Source organism: Chlorocebus sabaeus, chromosome 25 (genome assembly GCF_047675955.1).
Source record: "Chlorocebus sabaeus isolate Y175 chromosome 25, mChlSab1.0.hap1, whole genome shotgun sequence".
In the NCBI taxonomy this organism is placed as follows: Eukaryota; Metazoa; Chordata; class Mammalia; order Primates; family Cercopithecidae; genus Chlorocebus; species Chlorocebus sabaeus.
This window is the reverse complement of record NC_132928.1, coordinates 67,660,297-67,678,800: the sequence shown is the minus strand read 5'-3', so window position 1 is coordinate 67,678,800 and position 18,504 is coordinate 67,660,297. Positions and strand designations below refer to the sequence as shown.

Genomic DNA, 18,504 nt, shown 5'->3' with positions numbered 1-18,504 from the left:
AATCAATGCAAGCCAGGAGCCCACCCAGAAAAGTGCACATACAAGCAGAAACTGACATGGGGTCTCAGTGGGTTTGTGGCTGCCCTGAAGGCCAGTTTTAAAACCTCAGCCTTGAGGAGAAAGGTAGAAGTTACAGTTCCTCAGTAGAAGCATGTTAGCTTTTTCTTATTCCCGGACACACCCCAGGTCTCTGATTCTGAGAGTGCTCAAGAATTAAGCACGGAGAAGGGAGCTCAACACAGCAGAGAGCAGCCTTCAAATACTCGCCAGAAGCCCAAGCCTGGCCAGAGTGAGGCAGCCGTCAGATTACTGAAGAACTAGATGAAGATTTAAAACGGATTCTGAGATGAGAGAGGGCATTTCGCCCCCACCACTCTCCGGGTTTTAAGCAGCCATCTCCTAACCTCTGCTTACAGTCTTTTCACAAAAAGTCCTTTGCATCTTAGCAAGAAGCAACAAAATTGCTCCAAAAGATAAACAAAAGGTTAATTACAAAACCTTGCGAAGCCCACAGGCAAGAACAGCTATTTACCTCCCCAGCTCACAGCTCTGCCTGCCCTGCTGCAGGTGTCTGTCCAATGCATGCAGCCATCTGAATCACTGCACCTGCTCCCACCACACAGCAAAAGAAAATACCACCTGGGATTTGGACAGTTTTCCATAAAGCATTCCAAAGTGAGTATTCCAAAGACAGAAACGTTTGCCTTTTTGGAGACCTTGAAAGGAATCTTGGCATTTCTCCCCATTGTCTTCTAAGGAGGGAAGAAGAATCCCCCAGACTGATGCCCCATCTGTGATGAATATGCGTTCAAGAAGCTGGAGGAAACCATTAGCAATTGCTGCATGCACACGTAAGGCACCAGCCTTGGACATTCATGCTATCATTTTGACAACCTGTCAATCAAAACTGGCATCCAAATGCCAACCAGAGAATCCCAGAAGAAAGTGGACATTTAAGTCTCCCCAGTGCCCTTGCTCCACGCAGACGTGCCGTGGATGAACAGCTGCTTTTCACCAGCCCAGCTCCTCTGAAACTTCCCCTTGCAAAGGGAGTCACCAGACCCTGCATTTCCAGCACAAGCCAGTGCCAGCAGCAGTACCTGTCACAGGAGCCTCATCAGAAAGTCGAATCTGGCAGAGCTGTCTTCTGCCTGTATCTCCAATCCCAATGACGATCAGAACTAGGCACCTGGCAAACAGGTGATGAAAACCTCAGCCCCTGGGGCATAAAGCAGCCCTCCTGACATTTGCTGGATTAGGGATGAATGCATCTGGAAATTGACACAATCAGGAAGCTAATGTCACACTTCCAGATTTTCTGAAAACGTAAGCTGTGGGTGTTTAGTGAAACGACGACACATTGTAATAGGGAGCATCAGCAACACTTTGCTGTGGTAAACTGCAGCCTCCGTACAGTCAGGCCATGCAGACGCACACAGTGCATGGAAAATTTAATTCACACAGTCACTTGTTTTTCCAACATTTATTCTACAAAGATGCATTCATTGACATTTATGGAAGCAAGTTGGTGGAGCGCAGTTTTCAAATTGCTCTACTCTGCTGGAAGTCCAGTATTCCCAGGGCATTCTTCATCCAAGTATTAATTGAGCACCTACTATGTGCCAGGTGCCCATTCCCAGTCCATACTCATAGCTCTGAGTAGCACAAACAGGATCCCTGCATACGTGGAGTTTAACTTCTACTAGGAAAAAGGACACCAGACAATATGAATAGGCAAAACACCTAGTAAACTGGAGAGCAAAACATACTGAGGAAAAAGTAATGAAGCAGGGAAAAGGCGACAGGATGGTCAAGGTAGGTGGGTGGGATTTTAGATGGAGTTTCCAAAAGTCATGATAAGACCGGGCGCGGTGGCTCACGCCTGTAATCCTAACACTTTGGGAGTCCAAGGATGGTGGATCACTTGAGGCTACAAGTTCAAGACCAGCCTGGCCAACATGGTGAAACCCCGTCTCTAACAAAAAAATATAAAAATTAGCCAAATGTGGTGACACGCACCTGTAGTTCCAGCTACTCAGGAGGCTGAAGTGGGAGAATCGCTTGAACCTGGGAGGCAAAGGCTGCAGTGAGCCAAGATCATACCAGTGCACCCCATCCTGGGCAACAGAGCAAGACCCTGTCTCAAAAAAAAAAAAAAGTGGTTTTTGAAAGGAGACTCCTTGGAGGTTTTGAAGGAAGATGGAGGTTCAACCACTAGGACTATTTAGAAACAATCTCTAGGATGAGTGACCGCAGGCAGTAAGAGAAAAGAGGGAAGAAACTAGTGAGAGCTGGGACTGAAGGAGAGTGAGAAATCGGTTATGTCCTCCAGATTTTCAACTCAATTCAATGACCAGAAATTGGCAAGTTTGAGAAGGACTTGCCCGGAGGCAATGGTGATGCTGGGGAGTGGAAGGTCAGGGAAGTTAGAAAGTCTAGAGAGAATTGTCAAGAACTAATCCTTGAGGACACCAGTATTTTAGGCGAAGGGAGAGAAAAAGGTAAGCAAGAGCATTAGAGATAGTCGAGGCCCTAGAGGATGCAGAGAGCCAGCAGGGGGTCCGACCAGCCAAGGGTGTCCAGCGATGGTCAAGGACCTACCACACATTCGTGAAGCCAGGTGGCTGAAGCTGACCCAGTCATCTTTCAGAGGGCAGTTTCAATGGGAAGGATAACAAAGGAACAAAGGTAGACTCCTTATAATTGTTGGGTAGTCAAGAGAAAAGGCTGATGGACCTGTGGGAGGATAATAGGATCGATATTTAAGATAAATTAAGAGTATTCTCTGTGTGTCTGTAAACAGCAGCAGGGAAAGTGATAGAGACTTGAGAGACAGAGGGCTACGGTTAAATGGCAAGAGATTGTGTGCCTGATTTAATCTGTTATAAAGCTCAAAGAGGGCTTAGAGAAAATACCAGTGTAGGCTGCATGCCAAGTCAGAGAATACCAGACACTGAATGTCACCGGCACCCACATTTGTCCCCACAAGAACAGCCATTCTCAGTCTTTGAAATGGCCACAGTTGAGAAACAGTTGGCCATGCCCTCCAGCATGACATTAAGATATAAGAAGAAACAGGGCTGACCGTGCACTGATTTGTGCTTTCTGTGGGTGCTTCTTTATCATCACCTTGGCATCCGGCCAGGCATTACTGCTGGGATTTCCCATGGCCTCATTTTTCTGAGTGTGTTTCTTGCCCCAGGCCCCAATACACTTTCACCTCCATTGAGCCTGGTCTGTGCCATTTCTACTGAGTCACACCCCTTCAATCCTCCTTTGTAATGAAAAGCCACTCTCACTACTAGTTGTGTTCATTATGGAGCATTTCACAATTCCTTCCCCTCGTCCATAACATTTATGTTCTACCATCAACCAGAACTTCACATTAAAACCATTATAACAATCCAGTCTCCACAAGCTCCTAACATCCCAAAGCTATGCTGCTTCATGGATGTTTCTTCCTCTGATGAAAAAAGACATCTTCTTCCCAACAGGTGAACCCAGCAGGAGAGAGGGAACAGGATTTTGTAAAGAATCAATCCCCATGACTCCATTCCTTTCTCCCACAACAGAGCTGGCTCTAGAGTTGAGGGGAGGGCAGAACAATCAGGGGACTCCAAAGCCGAGGAAGGAGGTGCCAGACCTAGGGATGCCAGTGAGGCACAGTGGTCATGGTGGCAATGGGGACCAAGCTGCTTAGAGGGACAACAGGGCAGGCCAGAGAAAGGACATTACAAACAGGCTCATCGGGTCAGGGATGGTGGCTCACACCTGTAATCTCAGCACTTTGGGAGGCCGAGGCAAGAGGATCACCTGAGCCCAGGAGTTCAATTCCAGCCTGGGCAACATAGCGAGATCCCATCTCTACTTAAAAACCATTAGCCAGGCATGGTGGCATGCACCTGTAGTCCTAGCTACTTGGGAGGCTGACGTGGGAGGAGCACTTCAGCCCAGGAGTTGGAGGCTGCAGTGAGCTAGGATCACACCACTGTACTTCATTCAGCCTCTCAAAAAAAAAGAGCAAGGGAAGCCAGGAAGAGTCCAACGGGGAGTCTCAAGTATGATTTCTCACATCAGCAATGGCAGATGGGCAGGAGTGGCAGTCCTGGGAATGCGGGTCAGGACATTTCAGAAGGGTCCCCATTGTGGACATGAGGCTACAAAAAATACCAGCAGGAAACAAGAGGGAAGACTGGGAAAGAAGAGAGGTCACCAGCAAGCAGGAGTGATTAGGAGAGGTGGCCCAGACACACCAGGGAGGGAGGGCAGAGAAGTCAGTGAGTGGAGATGGCAGAATGGTGTTGGAAGGACATGGGGACAAGAGGGCACAGGGCAACAGAAGTAACATCCATTAGAGACACACGAGAGACATACAGGCTGAGGGGGAAAGGGCGAATGTCACCTCTCCGTCCAGCCACTGAACTTGTCTGCTGGAAGAGCTGGAAAAGGTAAACAACAAAGTAAAATGAAAAAAAAGGAGTGTTCAGAAGTTACACAAAGGAATGAGGAATCAAAAATGACACCGCTGCTGCCTCTACAGTGGCTTTTGTGAGACATAAAGCAGAAATGTGTGAGCTTATTAGACAAAAGAATTCAGGCTACAGCCTGGCATGCTGGCAATAAATCAAAGTAACCTCTGTGAGTTATGAGACACCAGGGCCGGGTGCAGGGGCTAACGCCTGTAATCCCAGCACTTTGGGAGGCCAAGGAAGGGAGGACTGCTTGAGGCCAGGAGTCCCAGACCAGCCTGGGTAGCATAGTGAGACTATCTCTACTAAAAACTTAAAAATTAGCTGGTTGTGGTGGTGTGCACCTGTAGTCCCAACTACGCGGAAAGCTGGAGGCAAGAGGATCGCTTGAGCCCAGGAGTTGGAGGGTGCAGTGAGCTAGGACGGCACCACTGCACTCCAGCCTAGGCAACAGAGTGAGATCCTGTCTCCAAAGAAAAATGAAAAAGAGAAACCAAGGAAAAAAAAAAAAATACCCAAATCCCTTCAAGTACACACCCCCTGCTTGCTTTTTTTCTGGAGACTTCACATCACTCCTTAACAATGGGCAGTTTCCACAGCTGCCGTAGGAGGCCGAGTCCAGGAAGCTGCAGAACACAGGCTGTGAAGGAGACCCACCCACTGTGGTCCACAAGCAGCAGTCAAGGGCAAGGTTGAGAACGGGGCTGTGTGTTGTCTGTGCCACTGGGGGTCCCCGATGTGCTACTGTCCAGGACCGCCCAAGGCAACATCCCAGGCAGAGTCACCCCGCTGAGCCTTCTCTTGCCCAACTCCCCTTACACCCACCCCTCCCTTCAGGTGTCCGCTCTCAGCCAAAACCAGGGTGCCACGTGGATTCCGTGCAGGCATTAAGGATCACACCCCAGGCCCTCAGGGGCGCCTCTCACCACCCAGGCAGGTCTCAGTTCAAATATCACCCCTTTCTCCAGCCGCTGAACTTGTCTGCTTTGCTGCCAACCCCGCGACCACCCCGTGGCCTATTTGTTTCCTGGCTCGTTGTCAATGTCCCCTGCTAGAAAGCTCCCTGAGGACCAGGGCCGTGTCTCCGTGCCTGGTACAGACAGGTGATTCACACACATCTGTCAGGTGATGAGGGGTCTAGAGCCACAGCAAGTCCGGTGGGGACAGTCTCTCTGAAGCCCAGCATTTCGCCATCCCGGCAGCTGAGTCCCTGACTCTGCCATGTGGAGAGCTGGCTGGGCCAACTCTCTTTGCCTGTGAGATCTATTCCAACAGGATAAAAATGAACAACAGAGCCTCCATATTCGCCAGCCGGAAAAATGTTTCTTCTACCCTATGAATCAGCAAAATGGAGTTAAAACAAATTCTTTGCTGAGGAGCATTTGGAGTTCAAATAGAAACGATTGTGAGGAACCTGTGACTGCTTCCCCTGAAACGGGAACACAGCAGAGAGCCCTTCAGAGCTGTGCAGGGAGGAGGTGGAGACCCAGCCTTCCCTTCTTCCTCCCCTTCCCTCAAGGCTGACCGCCTGGCAGCCGCTGCCAACTCCCTTCTAAAGGCCCTGCAGTGCCACCGCCAGGACACCTGACAAACTGCTCCACATTCGTCAGCTCCCCCAGCATTCCCAAGGCAGAGGAGGAATTTCCAGCACAGGAAAAACTAGCCAGGGCTCCATGAAGGCCTCGGAGACAGTGAGTTTCCGGTCTGGGCACTTGAACCAGGGGCAAACCTAAGACCGTGATTTTAGCTCCCGCTGGTTTACAGCCCGTGTCCTTGAAAGGTCGCCGCTCACACCAACACCCATCTCCAACTGTGAACAAGAAATGGCGCCACCAGACTCTCTTCCAGGCTCCTGCAGGGCGTTCACCGCAGAAACAAAACTCTGTCAACACAAAGCATTAAGTGAAAGGATGCCAGACCAGCCCAAGCCACTTCTGGTGGCCAGAGCTTCGAAAACCTGTCCACACACAGTCTAGATGAGAAAAGGGAACGGATGACTTGCACGGTGCGTAAGGCAGGACAGTCCCTCAGCCCCCACAAGACAGCACAGGAAATAAAATCAAACGTGGGGCGTAAAACACAGGCGATTTCTCTTAGGTATCAAAGACATTCATTTTATATTGTCTGCTCCAATCACATCTGCTTGAAACTGTAGTGTAAAAAAAAAAAAAAAGTCTTTGCTTAAGGATGATCCTTCGAATAACTTTAAAAGTCTGCATTTTGGACTAATTAAAAAGGGAATTCCAACATGAATCCCACAAAGATAGTGAATAAGAAAAATAGTAAATATCCCAATTGAGAAATGTGCTATTACAGAAGATAATTATATAAACATAATTTACATAAGAAATAAAAATGGTAAATAGAAAAACGTATAATCTCTTAGTAATTAAAGAAATTCAAAACAGAATAACATCTCTCGCCTATCAAGGAAGCACAAAGAAACAAACAAAAATCAATACTATTAAAGTTGACTCACTAGTAGGAAAATAAATTAGTACATATTCTAGGGGCAATTTGGCAATATTTATATAAATCCTTTAAAAACGATGTGGCTTTCTGACAAATAATACAACTCATGAGAATTCATCTTCTGAAACTAGTTCAGCTGCAAGCACCATCTATAAAAGGGAATTTGGAAAGATACCTGTGTCTAACCATGGGGTACTTATTAAATAAAACAACAGTATCTACTAAACAGACTACCATGCAGCCAATAACAAATATATGTTGAATGTTTTCACTGACCCAAAGTTACTTAAATATTACACAGGAAAAAAGGTAACTTTTAAAAAATGCATTTATGATCCAATTTAGCTACTACATATATTGATATGCACATCTTTATATGTACACATAGTAAAGGGACTAAAACTAGATACTCCAAGGTGACAACAGAGGCTTATCTGGGTAACTGAGACTATGAATGAGTTTTTTAAATTATCTTTTTATTTTTCCTTTCTGAGGTTGCTATAATAAAAATATATTGCTTAGGTAATAAGCAAAAACAATGAGGATTATTTATTAAACTGAATAGGAAAAAATTCCTAAATGAACTTCACAGAGCTAATACAGGAGGAGCAGGCAGGAACCCTGGCACCTGTGCTAAAGATCACCCACCTGCCTGAGGTGTCCGCTATCCCCACCCAGAGCACACACCTCGGGCCACAGACTCTAACTTTCCCTGACTTCTTCAGAAAGCATACTTAGAGGGAAGGCAGAAAAAGTGACATATTCTTGACATTTCAAGAATACTTCCCATGTTTCTTGAAGAATCTGAAAGGCAAAGATAGTTAAACAGGGCTGAATTATATAACCATGTACCCAAAGTAAAAAGCCAACTTTTATGCAGTTCCTAGTGTGGATGAGGGAACACCAAGCCACTGAACCAAGACGAGAACCAAACACGGAAAGGTTCCGAGAGTCCGCAATTTTTCTACTGAATTAATCTCATCCCAGGGTCAATTTTCAGGATTCTATTGCAATACTTACTGCATAAAACTATGTATTAAAAAATAGTAAGAAAAACACGATGTAAAATACATCAAAATATACTACATACAACCCAAAGGATTTTCTATGTATACCAATATTACGAATTAGAACATCTTAAGTCTTTCATTCTCCAGCTCTTTCAGACCATGCAGCCAAAGCCTCTGCACAATGTCCCTGGCAGCACTTCTGTCCCATGGCCTCAGGCCGTATATCTTTTCTCTCCTTCATGTTTGGCCTTGTGGTACTTGAGATAGTCATTATAGAGCTCCTTAAAGATGTCTCTCATTCCCGGCTGCAGCGAGGCCCGCAGGAACTGGACGTCAGGCTCGATGCAGAGGTCCAGGACGAGGTAAATGCCCTCCTGCAGCAGACTTTTCACAGCTGGATACAAGGTCACCTGGGGAAAAAGGCAAACCTCTGTGAGAACAATTGGGGGCAGAGATCAAGCCACACCACCTGCCGACAGTATCTTGGGAAGGACTGAGAAGTGATTTCAAACTGATCTCCAAACTGAGAAAAGATCGACATTCACTTTCAAAACATAATTTTGTTGCTAAGTCAAATATTTAAGTCCTCATATTTTTAAAGTTTGTATTTTGGGGAAATAGAAGCTAACTCAAGCAAACACAAACCTGGAACGAAACTCCATGAAAGCACAAGTGTGGCTTTCCTGTTCAGTAAATGATGCTTACATGTTTACCAGGGACATTTAAAAAACCTGGAGTCTTTACATTTAAAAACCTTATAAGAAGGTAAGCTGCCTGCCCATTGTGTCAAATTCTTCCACGCCATCAATCACCTTGGAAGCTTTGCCAACCCTGTGGGACAATGACGACCACGTTCACTGTAACACTGTGACTCCATCTCACCCCAGAGCAAGGCAGCAGGCAGGCTCTGACATGACCAAAACAGACCACTGATAAGCCCACACTAGTAATTAGATCACATCATATCACCCAAGAGCAGAAGTGATTCATGATTGCCACTTAATAGATTCTTTTTTGATTTATGTCAAGAACAGCACAATAGGCACTTAATTCCTAATAGCCCTGGAATGGCTAAACTGGTCCTCATGCCTAAAGATGCACTTCTCCCCTGAAGTTCACGGTTAACTAAAATCTGGAGCACAGGAGTGGGCGTGGCAGCCAGCTCCAACCTGGCTATATCTGATGCACCACCCAAACTTTCAGAGAAGAGACTCAGACTAATATCAAACCAACCTAAAAGGCTGGGGGAGTAGGTTCTCTTCACACTTACCACATCCATTCAGGTTTCAACTAAATGGGGGCTGAACAGAGCTTGAAACCCTAGCAACTGAAACTAAAAAGCAGTAGTAATGAAGAGTTCCGGGAACGGATGGTAGTGATGGCTGCACAATATAAGAAAGTATGTAATACTACTGAAGTGCACACAGAAAACAGTTAAGCTGGTAAAATTCACCTTATACTAGATGTATTTACTATTACTTTTAAAAAGTAGAAAAAAAACAAAACAGTGGTAAAGTACCAGCAGACAGGCCTGGAATTTGGCTGATCATTTATTGCTACCCTGATAACCTGAAAGAGTTAATGTGTCTCTGCAAACACAGCTTATAATGAGGATATATTTTATTAACCAGAAGAACTGATTCACAAAGGCAACCACTGAGAAGTACATTCCTAAAGAGGTAATTTGTTTCTGTCTCTAAGATGATGCTATTCTTCAAAGTTATGATCCTTTTCATGTGATAGTTCAGAAATTTCTGACAAGTGATCATCTTGAATTTTACCATTTTATAGATGATAGGAACACTCAAGGACCGAAGATAGAATGGCATGTCTGTGAATTTTACAGCAAGGTAATTGGGAGGGAAAGAAAAAAACAAAACAAAACAAAACAAAAAATAGACAAAAACACAAACAAAGTCCTTGATCATACTGGCAGGGTGAGAGCTTTGTAAGTGGACTACTTGTTCATACTCGTTCATTCATTTATCACTTCCTAAATAAATAATTCCACTTCCAAAGGCAAAAACTGAGGTTCAGTGACCTCCCCAAAGTCACACAGCTAATAACTGGCAGCACTGAGACTTGAACCTAGGCAGTCTGAGCCCAGAGCCCATGCTCTGAACTATTCGCACCGTTTCTCAGTAGTGAAAATGCAGCCAGACAGCCTCTAGCAAAGAGCTAGGAAGGCCAGTAGGTTTTAGACAACACAACCACTTTAAATCTTTAGGTTTCAGATAACTTATATATAAAACAAGAAAAAAGTCAATTTCTACAAGACTAAGATCATTGGCCAACAAATGAAAACGTCACTAAGTAGCTTTTAAAAACCTTAGATAAGATGAGCAGCACAAACTATTCATTCTAACGTATCAACATACAGATGGTCCCTGACTTAAGACGGTTCAATTTAACACTTTTTGACTTAACATTTTTTGAATTAACAATGGATTTATCCAGATGTAACTGCATCATTAAGTCGAGGAGCATCTGCACTTAACTATGGTTCAACTTACGATTTTTTCAGTTTTACGATGGGTTTATCAAGTATTGAATGCATTTCGACTTATGATATTTTGAACATACTATGGTTTTATCGGGACACAGCCCCATCCTAAGTCAAGGAGCGTCTGCAGAGGGACATTGTAAATTTGGTCTACAGGTGAAAAAGAAGATGAAAGTAACCATAATTTCCCCGCATGTTTCCACGGGGACTCATTACCGCTTGGAGGAAAGAAGACAAGCGGGCCTCTGGAGCTGCCCCTTCTCCTGACTGACACATCTCACCAGGTCATCTTCCCTGACTACTGACAGGTCCCACCAGCAATACTCAACTCTGCAGAAGTACAAGGAAAATGCAAAGGAGACCTATTTAGCATTAGATCTGGCATTTAATTAAACTTAAAACACACTGATCTAGAAAGATTTATGGCTCTCTCAGTAGAAGCCGCTAATGCATATGGAATATTTTCTTCATTACTGAATTTAAAAACAAATGAAAGATAAAACACAGACTGTGGTGCCAGTGGATTCTGGGAGGCTGTGGCCCTAGCTAATTCCCAAGGCCTCTGGCTTTCAAGATTAAAAATAAAATATAACTAATGAGCATAAATTAGACATGAATAATGAGGCCAGGAAGCCAGAGACTTTTCATAAAGTAAATTTCAGAATAATAATTAGCGACTTAAGGGTTCAAATTACTGCTTCTCTTCTTGGCCCTTAGTGAAGTGATATTACTATGTCTCATTTTATTATTCAGTAAGACAGAAAATAGTGCCAGCTTTTCTTTCATCAAAAGCTTACATGTTAATAACTGGTGTGCTTGGGAAACATTAAGATTCCATAAAAAGGCCAAATAACTGCAAGGAAACCAAACTATAAGCCCACATCTTGGTCAAAGGACAGCTTGAAGGGGTGTTCTCAAGATCCGCAACTCTTACCAGGTGTGGGCACTCACATGGCCAGGCTGCCCCCATGTCCTCACCCACCTGCCAAGGTGAGCAAGGCCAGCGGGGTAGAAATTATTTAGTAGTTCTAGATATATCTAAAACAGGAGCAGGGATGAAAAGTGATGCAGCTCCAGGTTTTCTAAGGAAGTCCATTCAACCCAGCCTCCCTGGACAAATGCTGACACCTCTACCCTAACAAGCTTACTCGTGATTTTACTATCGTTCTTACAAGATTTACAAATGGGAAATGGATATTTTACAGAGAGATTGAACACAATATAAATGTATATCTATACATACAGAAGAAGACAGACAAAAAAATACACCACACTTTACTCAAGCCTGTGACAGTCAATTTAAACCGAGATTTATACAGCCTAGATTTATAAAGTTCTGTAGTAAGCTTACTATGGGTCACAGAGGGTCCTATAGAATTTTGAAAATAGCACAATGACATTCCAAAGTAAGATAACTGTTAAATGGCTGGGCGTGGTGGCTCACACCTGTAATCTTGGCACTTTGGGAGGCCAAGGCAGGTGGATCACCTGAGGTCAGGAGTTCGAGACCAGCCTGGCCAACATGGCAAGACCCTGTCTCTACTGAAAATACAAAAATGAGCCAGGCATGGTGTTGGGCACCTATAATCCCAGCTACTCAGGAGGCTGAGGCAGAAGAATCGCTTGAACCCAGGAGGCGGAGGTTGCAGTGAGCCAAGATCGCACCACTGCACTCCGGCCTGGGACAAAGAGCAAAACTCCATCTCAAAAAAAAAAAAAAAAAGATAGAAGATAACTGCTTGAATAATGAATTATCCAGAACGCTGAATCAAAAAGTCAGATTAATTTGGACAAAGATATTTTTTCTCAATCTATCTGAACAACCACCTTTATCTCCACCTTGTCATCTACTTTGAGTGTCTGAGAGCAGCTGAGTCACATGAATGATACACCTCCAGAGTAAAGATACATGAACTCTTGCAGCTGAGGGGACCCCAGAACCCTGAGGTCTAGAACCCCTCTTTCTAGTCTCCATTAAGCCTGGTCCTATGAGAGCTCCTGTTCTTGGACCTGAGTAATATTTCCTCTCCTTTTATATTACTCAAGAAACCAACCAAAATAGACCCCAGGGTTTGTGCTGGAGCAAGACACATAATCGAGCATTTTCTGTACACAAGGCACCACTGAGCCCTCTGTATGTCATTTCATTTGGTCCTTATAATAACCCTGCAGGAATGCTGCTAACACCTTGAAATACACAGGACTCCAGAGACTGGGGAGGCTGAGGAGGAAGGAAGGCCTGAGGCTAGGAGTTTAGGACCAGCCTGCACAACATAGCGAGACCCCATCTCTACAAAAATTTAAAAATCAGCTGAGTGTAATAGTACATGCCTGTAGTCCTAGCTACTCGGGAGGCTGAGGCAGGAGGATCATTTGAGCCCAAGAGTTCGAGGCTGTAGTGTGCTATTATCGCACTAATGCACTCCAGCCTGAGTGAGAGAGCAAACCCCTGTCTAAAACTTGCACACAGCAACAGAGAACTGTCAGACCCACAACATCACTTGCCATTTTGGTTGAGAAATCCGGCTTAAGGACCATAAACACAGCACTTGGTGAAAGACATTGAACCCGATTTTACCTTCTGTACCTCCAACACATACTGGGCCACCATAAATGGGGAAAACACAGTGAAGTCCTCAGCTCGTGCGGCGATGTGGCTGTACATCCTTTCAACCAGGCGTGCACACTTTAGGACCGTGGGCAGGTCATCTGCGCTTCCTACAGACAGCAAAGGGTTTCCCAACCAATTAGTTCAAAAACAGCACATTTTAGCTCTTCTATGTTAGACGTCTAATACAGGTGAAAATCATCTCAAGTGTTACATGTTTTCCCAGACTCTTTAATTGGCTTATTTTGCAGACAGAATAAGGGAGAACAGATATGTCCAAACAGTTATCTACACAACAAAGGGAAGGACACTTTAAAAACTCAAGAATGCTCAGGTGTTTTTAAGAGTCTAACCAGAAAAGTAATCAAGATTTTTAGGATGAAATCTGGGATTACTTAAAAAAAAAAAAAAAAAACCAAGATGGAGTTCTATAAGAAAGGCATAAAATGGAAAAAAAAATTAAAAATTATCTTAAGGGGAGAAAATCATTTACCGACATATGATTTAAAAAATGAGATACCCTAAATTATGTCTTTGCCTCCTTAAGTTTCAGAAATTGTTTGTGTATGTGCCTTTTATAGCTGGACAGACATAGGACTCAATTATCATTAGTAGACATTCTACTGTCTTCCTAGATTTACTTCTGATTCCTAGCTCTTTTCCTACCATATAGTTTCAGGACCATCCAGGGCCTCTTAACAAACTCCTCCCAAGAATCCTAATTGCATGTGTGTCCCCACAGCCTGAGTTACAGCCCATGGGGAAGTTCCAGCACACACCAGAGCACCTTCCTGCTGTCATTCAGCACAATGGTAGGCATGTTTTTATAAGACTCCAGAAAACACAAACAAATCCATAAGGACAAAAAGCAGATGGGTGAAGGGCTGGGACCACAGTGGAGAAAAAACTGCAAAGAAGCCAGAGGAATCTTTTAAGGATGATGGAGAATATTCTGTATTTTGATTGTGGGGACAGCTTCACACATACATAAAACCCATTAAATTGCATACCTTAAACAGAAGCAATTTGTTATGCATACATTGTATATAACTCAATAAAGTTGATTTTTGGAATGCATACCTTTTTTGAAGACCTGAATAAGCATACAAACATCTTTTATAGACGTAATTTTTCTAGATCAATGTAATTGTACTAAACTACATCACTGTTAACATTCATGTAGCATTTCATGTAGCATTTTAACAGAAAATATACTTTGGTGATATGCTTTAATATTTAAGATCGACTGTTTCTTCTCTTTTCAGACTATTCAACATATTACATGAATACATAGCACTTGTTATTTTGGCCACCAATTTAATGCATGCCCATTAGAAAGAGCATATTAAACACCAATAAAAGAGAGAATAGGCCGGGCGCGGTGGCTCAAGCCTGTAATCCCAGCACTTTGGGAGGCCGAGACGGGCAGATCACGAGGTCAGGAGATCGAGACCATCCTGGCTAACACAGTGAAACCCCGTCTCTACTAAAAAATACAAAAAAAAAAAAACTAGCCAGGCGAGGTGGCGGGTGCCTGTAGTCCCAGCTGCTCGGGAGGCTGAGGCAGGAGAATGGCGTAAACCCGGGAGGCGGAGCTTGCAGTGAGCTGAGATCCGGCCACTGCACTCCAGCCTGGGCGACAGAGCGAGACTCCGTCTCAAAAAAAAAAAAAAAAAGAGAGAGAATAAAAGAGTTAAAACTCTACTCAGTTAAGCCATGAATATGTCTGAGAACCAGGTCTTAGACAAGATGATGAAGCTACATTCACGTGAACACAGCACAGAGTACCAGAAGTGTGATGTGCTCCTGTGCTTCCTCAAATACATGACAAAGGACACGCCTGTGGCAGTGTGACCAGGCTGTGCTCCACCACCTTCGCAAGGCCCCTTCCGTCCAGGCAGACATGACTACAAGAACAGGGATTCCTCCTGGCTGAGCTCAGACATGATGGGAGAGGCCTTGACACAGAACTGCAGGCAGCTATCACCAACTGGCTGAGGCTGACATGGGAGGGGAAACTTGTTTACTAAGGCTGCTCCTAAATCAATTCACAATATTAAGCTGATATACTCCGCATCAGACACAGGAAGAAGTGAAATATCTAACTGTGCCACTGACTGATCCCAAAACCAGGGAGAGGAATTGAAGCCTAGTGTTAACAATGCCCTTTCCCTTTTCTCAAAAGTTGTCTGGTTAAAGGGCTATTGCTTAGGTCTACAAAACTGAACCACAATGGTGGGAGAGAAGCTGAGCACCACTCGTGTATTTCCAGTTGGCCCAGAACTGCGGTCACAGGGTCTTCTCTGACACCCTGAGTTGAGTTATGGTCCCAGAGCATCTGAGCTGACACCCTGACCTACCGCTTAGCACATCAGACAGTACAGGGCTGGTACACGTGATGCAATTTCGAAATACTGCAATATAAAATAGAAAGTCATGCAATTTTGGTTTTTATACTGTTTTTTTTTTTTGGAGACGGAATCTTGCCCTATTGCTCAGCTTGGAATGCAATGGCGCAATCTTGGCTCACTGCAACCTCTGCCTCCCGGGCTCAAACAATTATCCTGCCTCAGCCTCCTGAGTAGCTCGGATTACAGGAGTGCGCCACCATGCCCAGCTAATTTTTGTATTTTTAGTAGAGACAGGGTTTCACCATGATGGCCAGGCTGGGCTTGAACTCCTGACCTCGGGTAATCTACCCACCTCAGCCTCCCAAAATGCTGGGATTATAGCCATGAGCCACCACGCCCAGCCAGCAATTTTTAAAATAATGAAAGTCTCCCTCAAATTAGAAATTCAACAAGAATCAACTTCAAAGCTGAAAAATGAATTGTACACATAATATATGCTATTGTCATATGGCAGTTAGTGTTTCCCTAGTAAACAAACACACCCTTGCCAAGGTGAGGCTGCAGCAGTGAGCGGAAGGACCTTATCCCTTTTATAAAATGAGATTGCTCTATACCTGCCTGTTCCTTTTCATCTCCCTGTTGAACTACAAGCTCCTTAAGGGCAGGAATGGGGTTGTAAGTCATTTTTATATCCCCTTTATATGATATACATACTCAGTAACCATTTCCTAAATCTGATATTTTTTTTTCCCAGAAAAGGAACTATTTCAATAAGGAGATGCCTGATTCATCCACTGTTTTGGATAAGATAAAATGTGCCCATTTGAAATTAAAAAAAAAAAAAAAAATTGAGTATTCATTTGATATCAACACTTCTCTTATTTAAACACAACTGAGTAGTTTTATTTTCAGTAACATATGTGGCCAGCAGCCAACACCTCACGATAAATACATTTGAAACCGTATCTAATGTTACTCCAAATTACCTTTGTCCTTCTGCCGCCCTTCACGCATAACTGAAAACACCAATCTATTGAAAGAGTTCAAGAAGGAAGGGATGGCTTTCAGCATTACCTGTGATGACAGATAACAGATTGTAAAAGTACATATGTGATTATTTAAGTTTTTCTACTTTAAAGGAGTTCATACTTATTTATTTCTTAGCCTTGTCTATTGGGACACTCAAACCAGTTGTGCGTGCCCAGGGGTAGCCACATCTTTTCGCCTGGACATGCTGGTGTCACTGCTCATCCATCTTGTATTAGACTCTTTGACCCTTATTTTAACTATCGAGGGTAGAGACCCCCACACTGCATAACTTCAGGAGGTCTATCAGGCAATCCTGGTTTGGAATCGGCTTTTACTCTAAGCTGGTGCTAATCCATTCTGGAAATGGGTAGAAATAAACAATAATAGGAACAGTACCAATTAATATATTCAAGTATCATTGGTACAAAAAGAAAAAGATTATGTTAAAGCAAATGCACTTAAAATGGGGACCAAAACCACTCAATTAATAGTAGTGAAAAGCTCTGCTTGAAAACTTCATCTTGAAAAATGAGATTTCAGCCGGGCACAGCAGCTCCCACCTATAATCCCAGCACTTTGGGAGGCCTAGGCAGGCGGACCACCTGAGGTCAGGAGTTGGAGACCAGCCTGGCCAACATGGGGAAACCCTGTTTCTACTAAAAATACAAAAATGAGCCAAGCATGGTGCCCGGTGCCTGTAATTCCAGCTACTCGGGAGGCCGAGGCACAAAAATTGCTTGAACCCAGGAGGCAGAGGTTACACTGAGCCAAGATCGCATCATTGCACTCCAGCCTGATTGACAGAGTGAGACTCCATCTCAAAAAAAAAAAAAAGAAAAATGAGATTTTGATGACAGAACATGCCTCTTTTATATTTTATCATCTTTAGGTCTGAATCACAACCACACACCGTCCAGAAGAGCACCACCAGCCACATGTGACTACTTACATTTAAATTAATTAGAATTAAATAAAATTAAATATTCAGTTCCCAGTCATACTGGCCACATTTCAAGTGGTCAAGACAGCTGTGGCCAGTGGTTACCATGCTGGACGATGGAGACACAGCACACGCCCACCACTGCCGACCACTGCTGGACAGTGCTGCGCCATGTATGAGAGTGAACAGACAGTAAGTCAAGTGTTGGGATTATTCTCTTTGGCATAATTTGTCCAACAAAATTTTTGACAGCATAATACCACATTCTTCATGTCAAATTACTGACTTTTTGCAGCATATTCTGAAAGAAGTCATTTTTGCAAAAGTATTCCAGCGTTTCATCCAGTTCCCCAAGGACCCTCTCTTAATCCTTTGCTATCATACTGATGAAAAGCACACAAATCCTTTTGGAACTATCTGGGTTCACACTCTGGCTCCTTACGATCTTGAACAAATCATCTAGCTCTTTTTTGTCTGTGTGCACCTCAGTTTCCTCATCTGCAAAATGAAGACGATAGGTTGTCGCGAGGACTGAACAAGCTAAGCCATGTAAACTGCTTGGAACAGCACAAGCTGCTGATCATTCTGCTGGGTACGCTGGCTGTGCTGACTTCTTGCTATACCCTTTAAATGTACCTAAGAGGATTCTGGCTGCGTGTTTGCATCCGCGTGGGCCTGCCACGCACATTGCTGATGCGATTCTGGCTGCGTGTTTACATCCGCGTGGGCCTGCCACGCACACTGCTGATGCTGTGGTCAGGCATCAGATTCCCTACACAACTCCAACAGATGAGAGTGAGCTTTGATTAATTCACATCATTCGTTACTGTAATACCATGTCATTATCCTGGTCAATTTTCTCCATTCGTTACATGATCTAATTCCACCTACATGGTCATTTGTTAATGGTTTTGCAAGCAGAAGAATCAAGCTGCTTTCTAATACTACTTTCATCAACTTCATGAAATCCTGCACCTGTAATTTCAGTTTGTAACTTATGGGCATTGCATTTATATTGTACAGTCACATACAAATCTAACAACAGCAGAGAGATTTTAAAACAAAGATGCTGACAGGATAAACAGGGCCAAAGGCAACTGTTAACGGGGGAAGGCGTTATAG

General features: G+C 43.9%; 1 protein-coding gene across 7 annotated transcripts in view; it reads right to left on the bottom strand.

The window, feature by feature from the left end:
• Window positions 1-1,468: 1,468 nt before the first annotated feature.
• URB2 (URB2 ribosome biogenesis homolog) overlaps window positions 1,469-18,504 on the bottom strand; it is a 40,055-nt gene continuing 23,019 nt past the window's right edge. For all 7 annotated transcript variants that reach the window (XM_007989752.3, XM_007989751.3, XM_073011841.1 and 4 more), the window contains 3 exons: window positions 16,400-16,487; window positions 13,033-13,172; window positions 1,469-8,361 (listed from right to left, as the gene is read on the bottom strand). In XM_007989752.3, coding sequence (XP_007987943.3) covers window positions 8,164-8,361; window positions 13,033-13,172; window positions 16,400-16,487 — 426 coding nt within the window. In that variant the 3' untranslated portion in view covers window positions 1,469-8,163. The remainder of the gene's footprint in view (window positions 8,362-13,032; window positions 13,173-16,399; window positions 16,488-18,504) is intronic.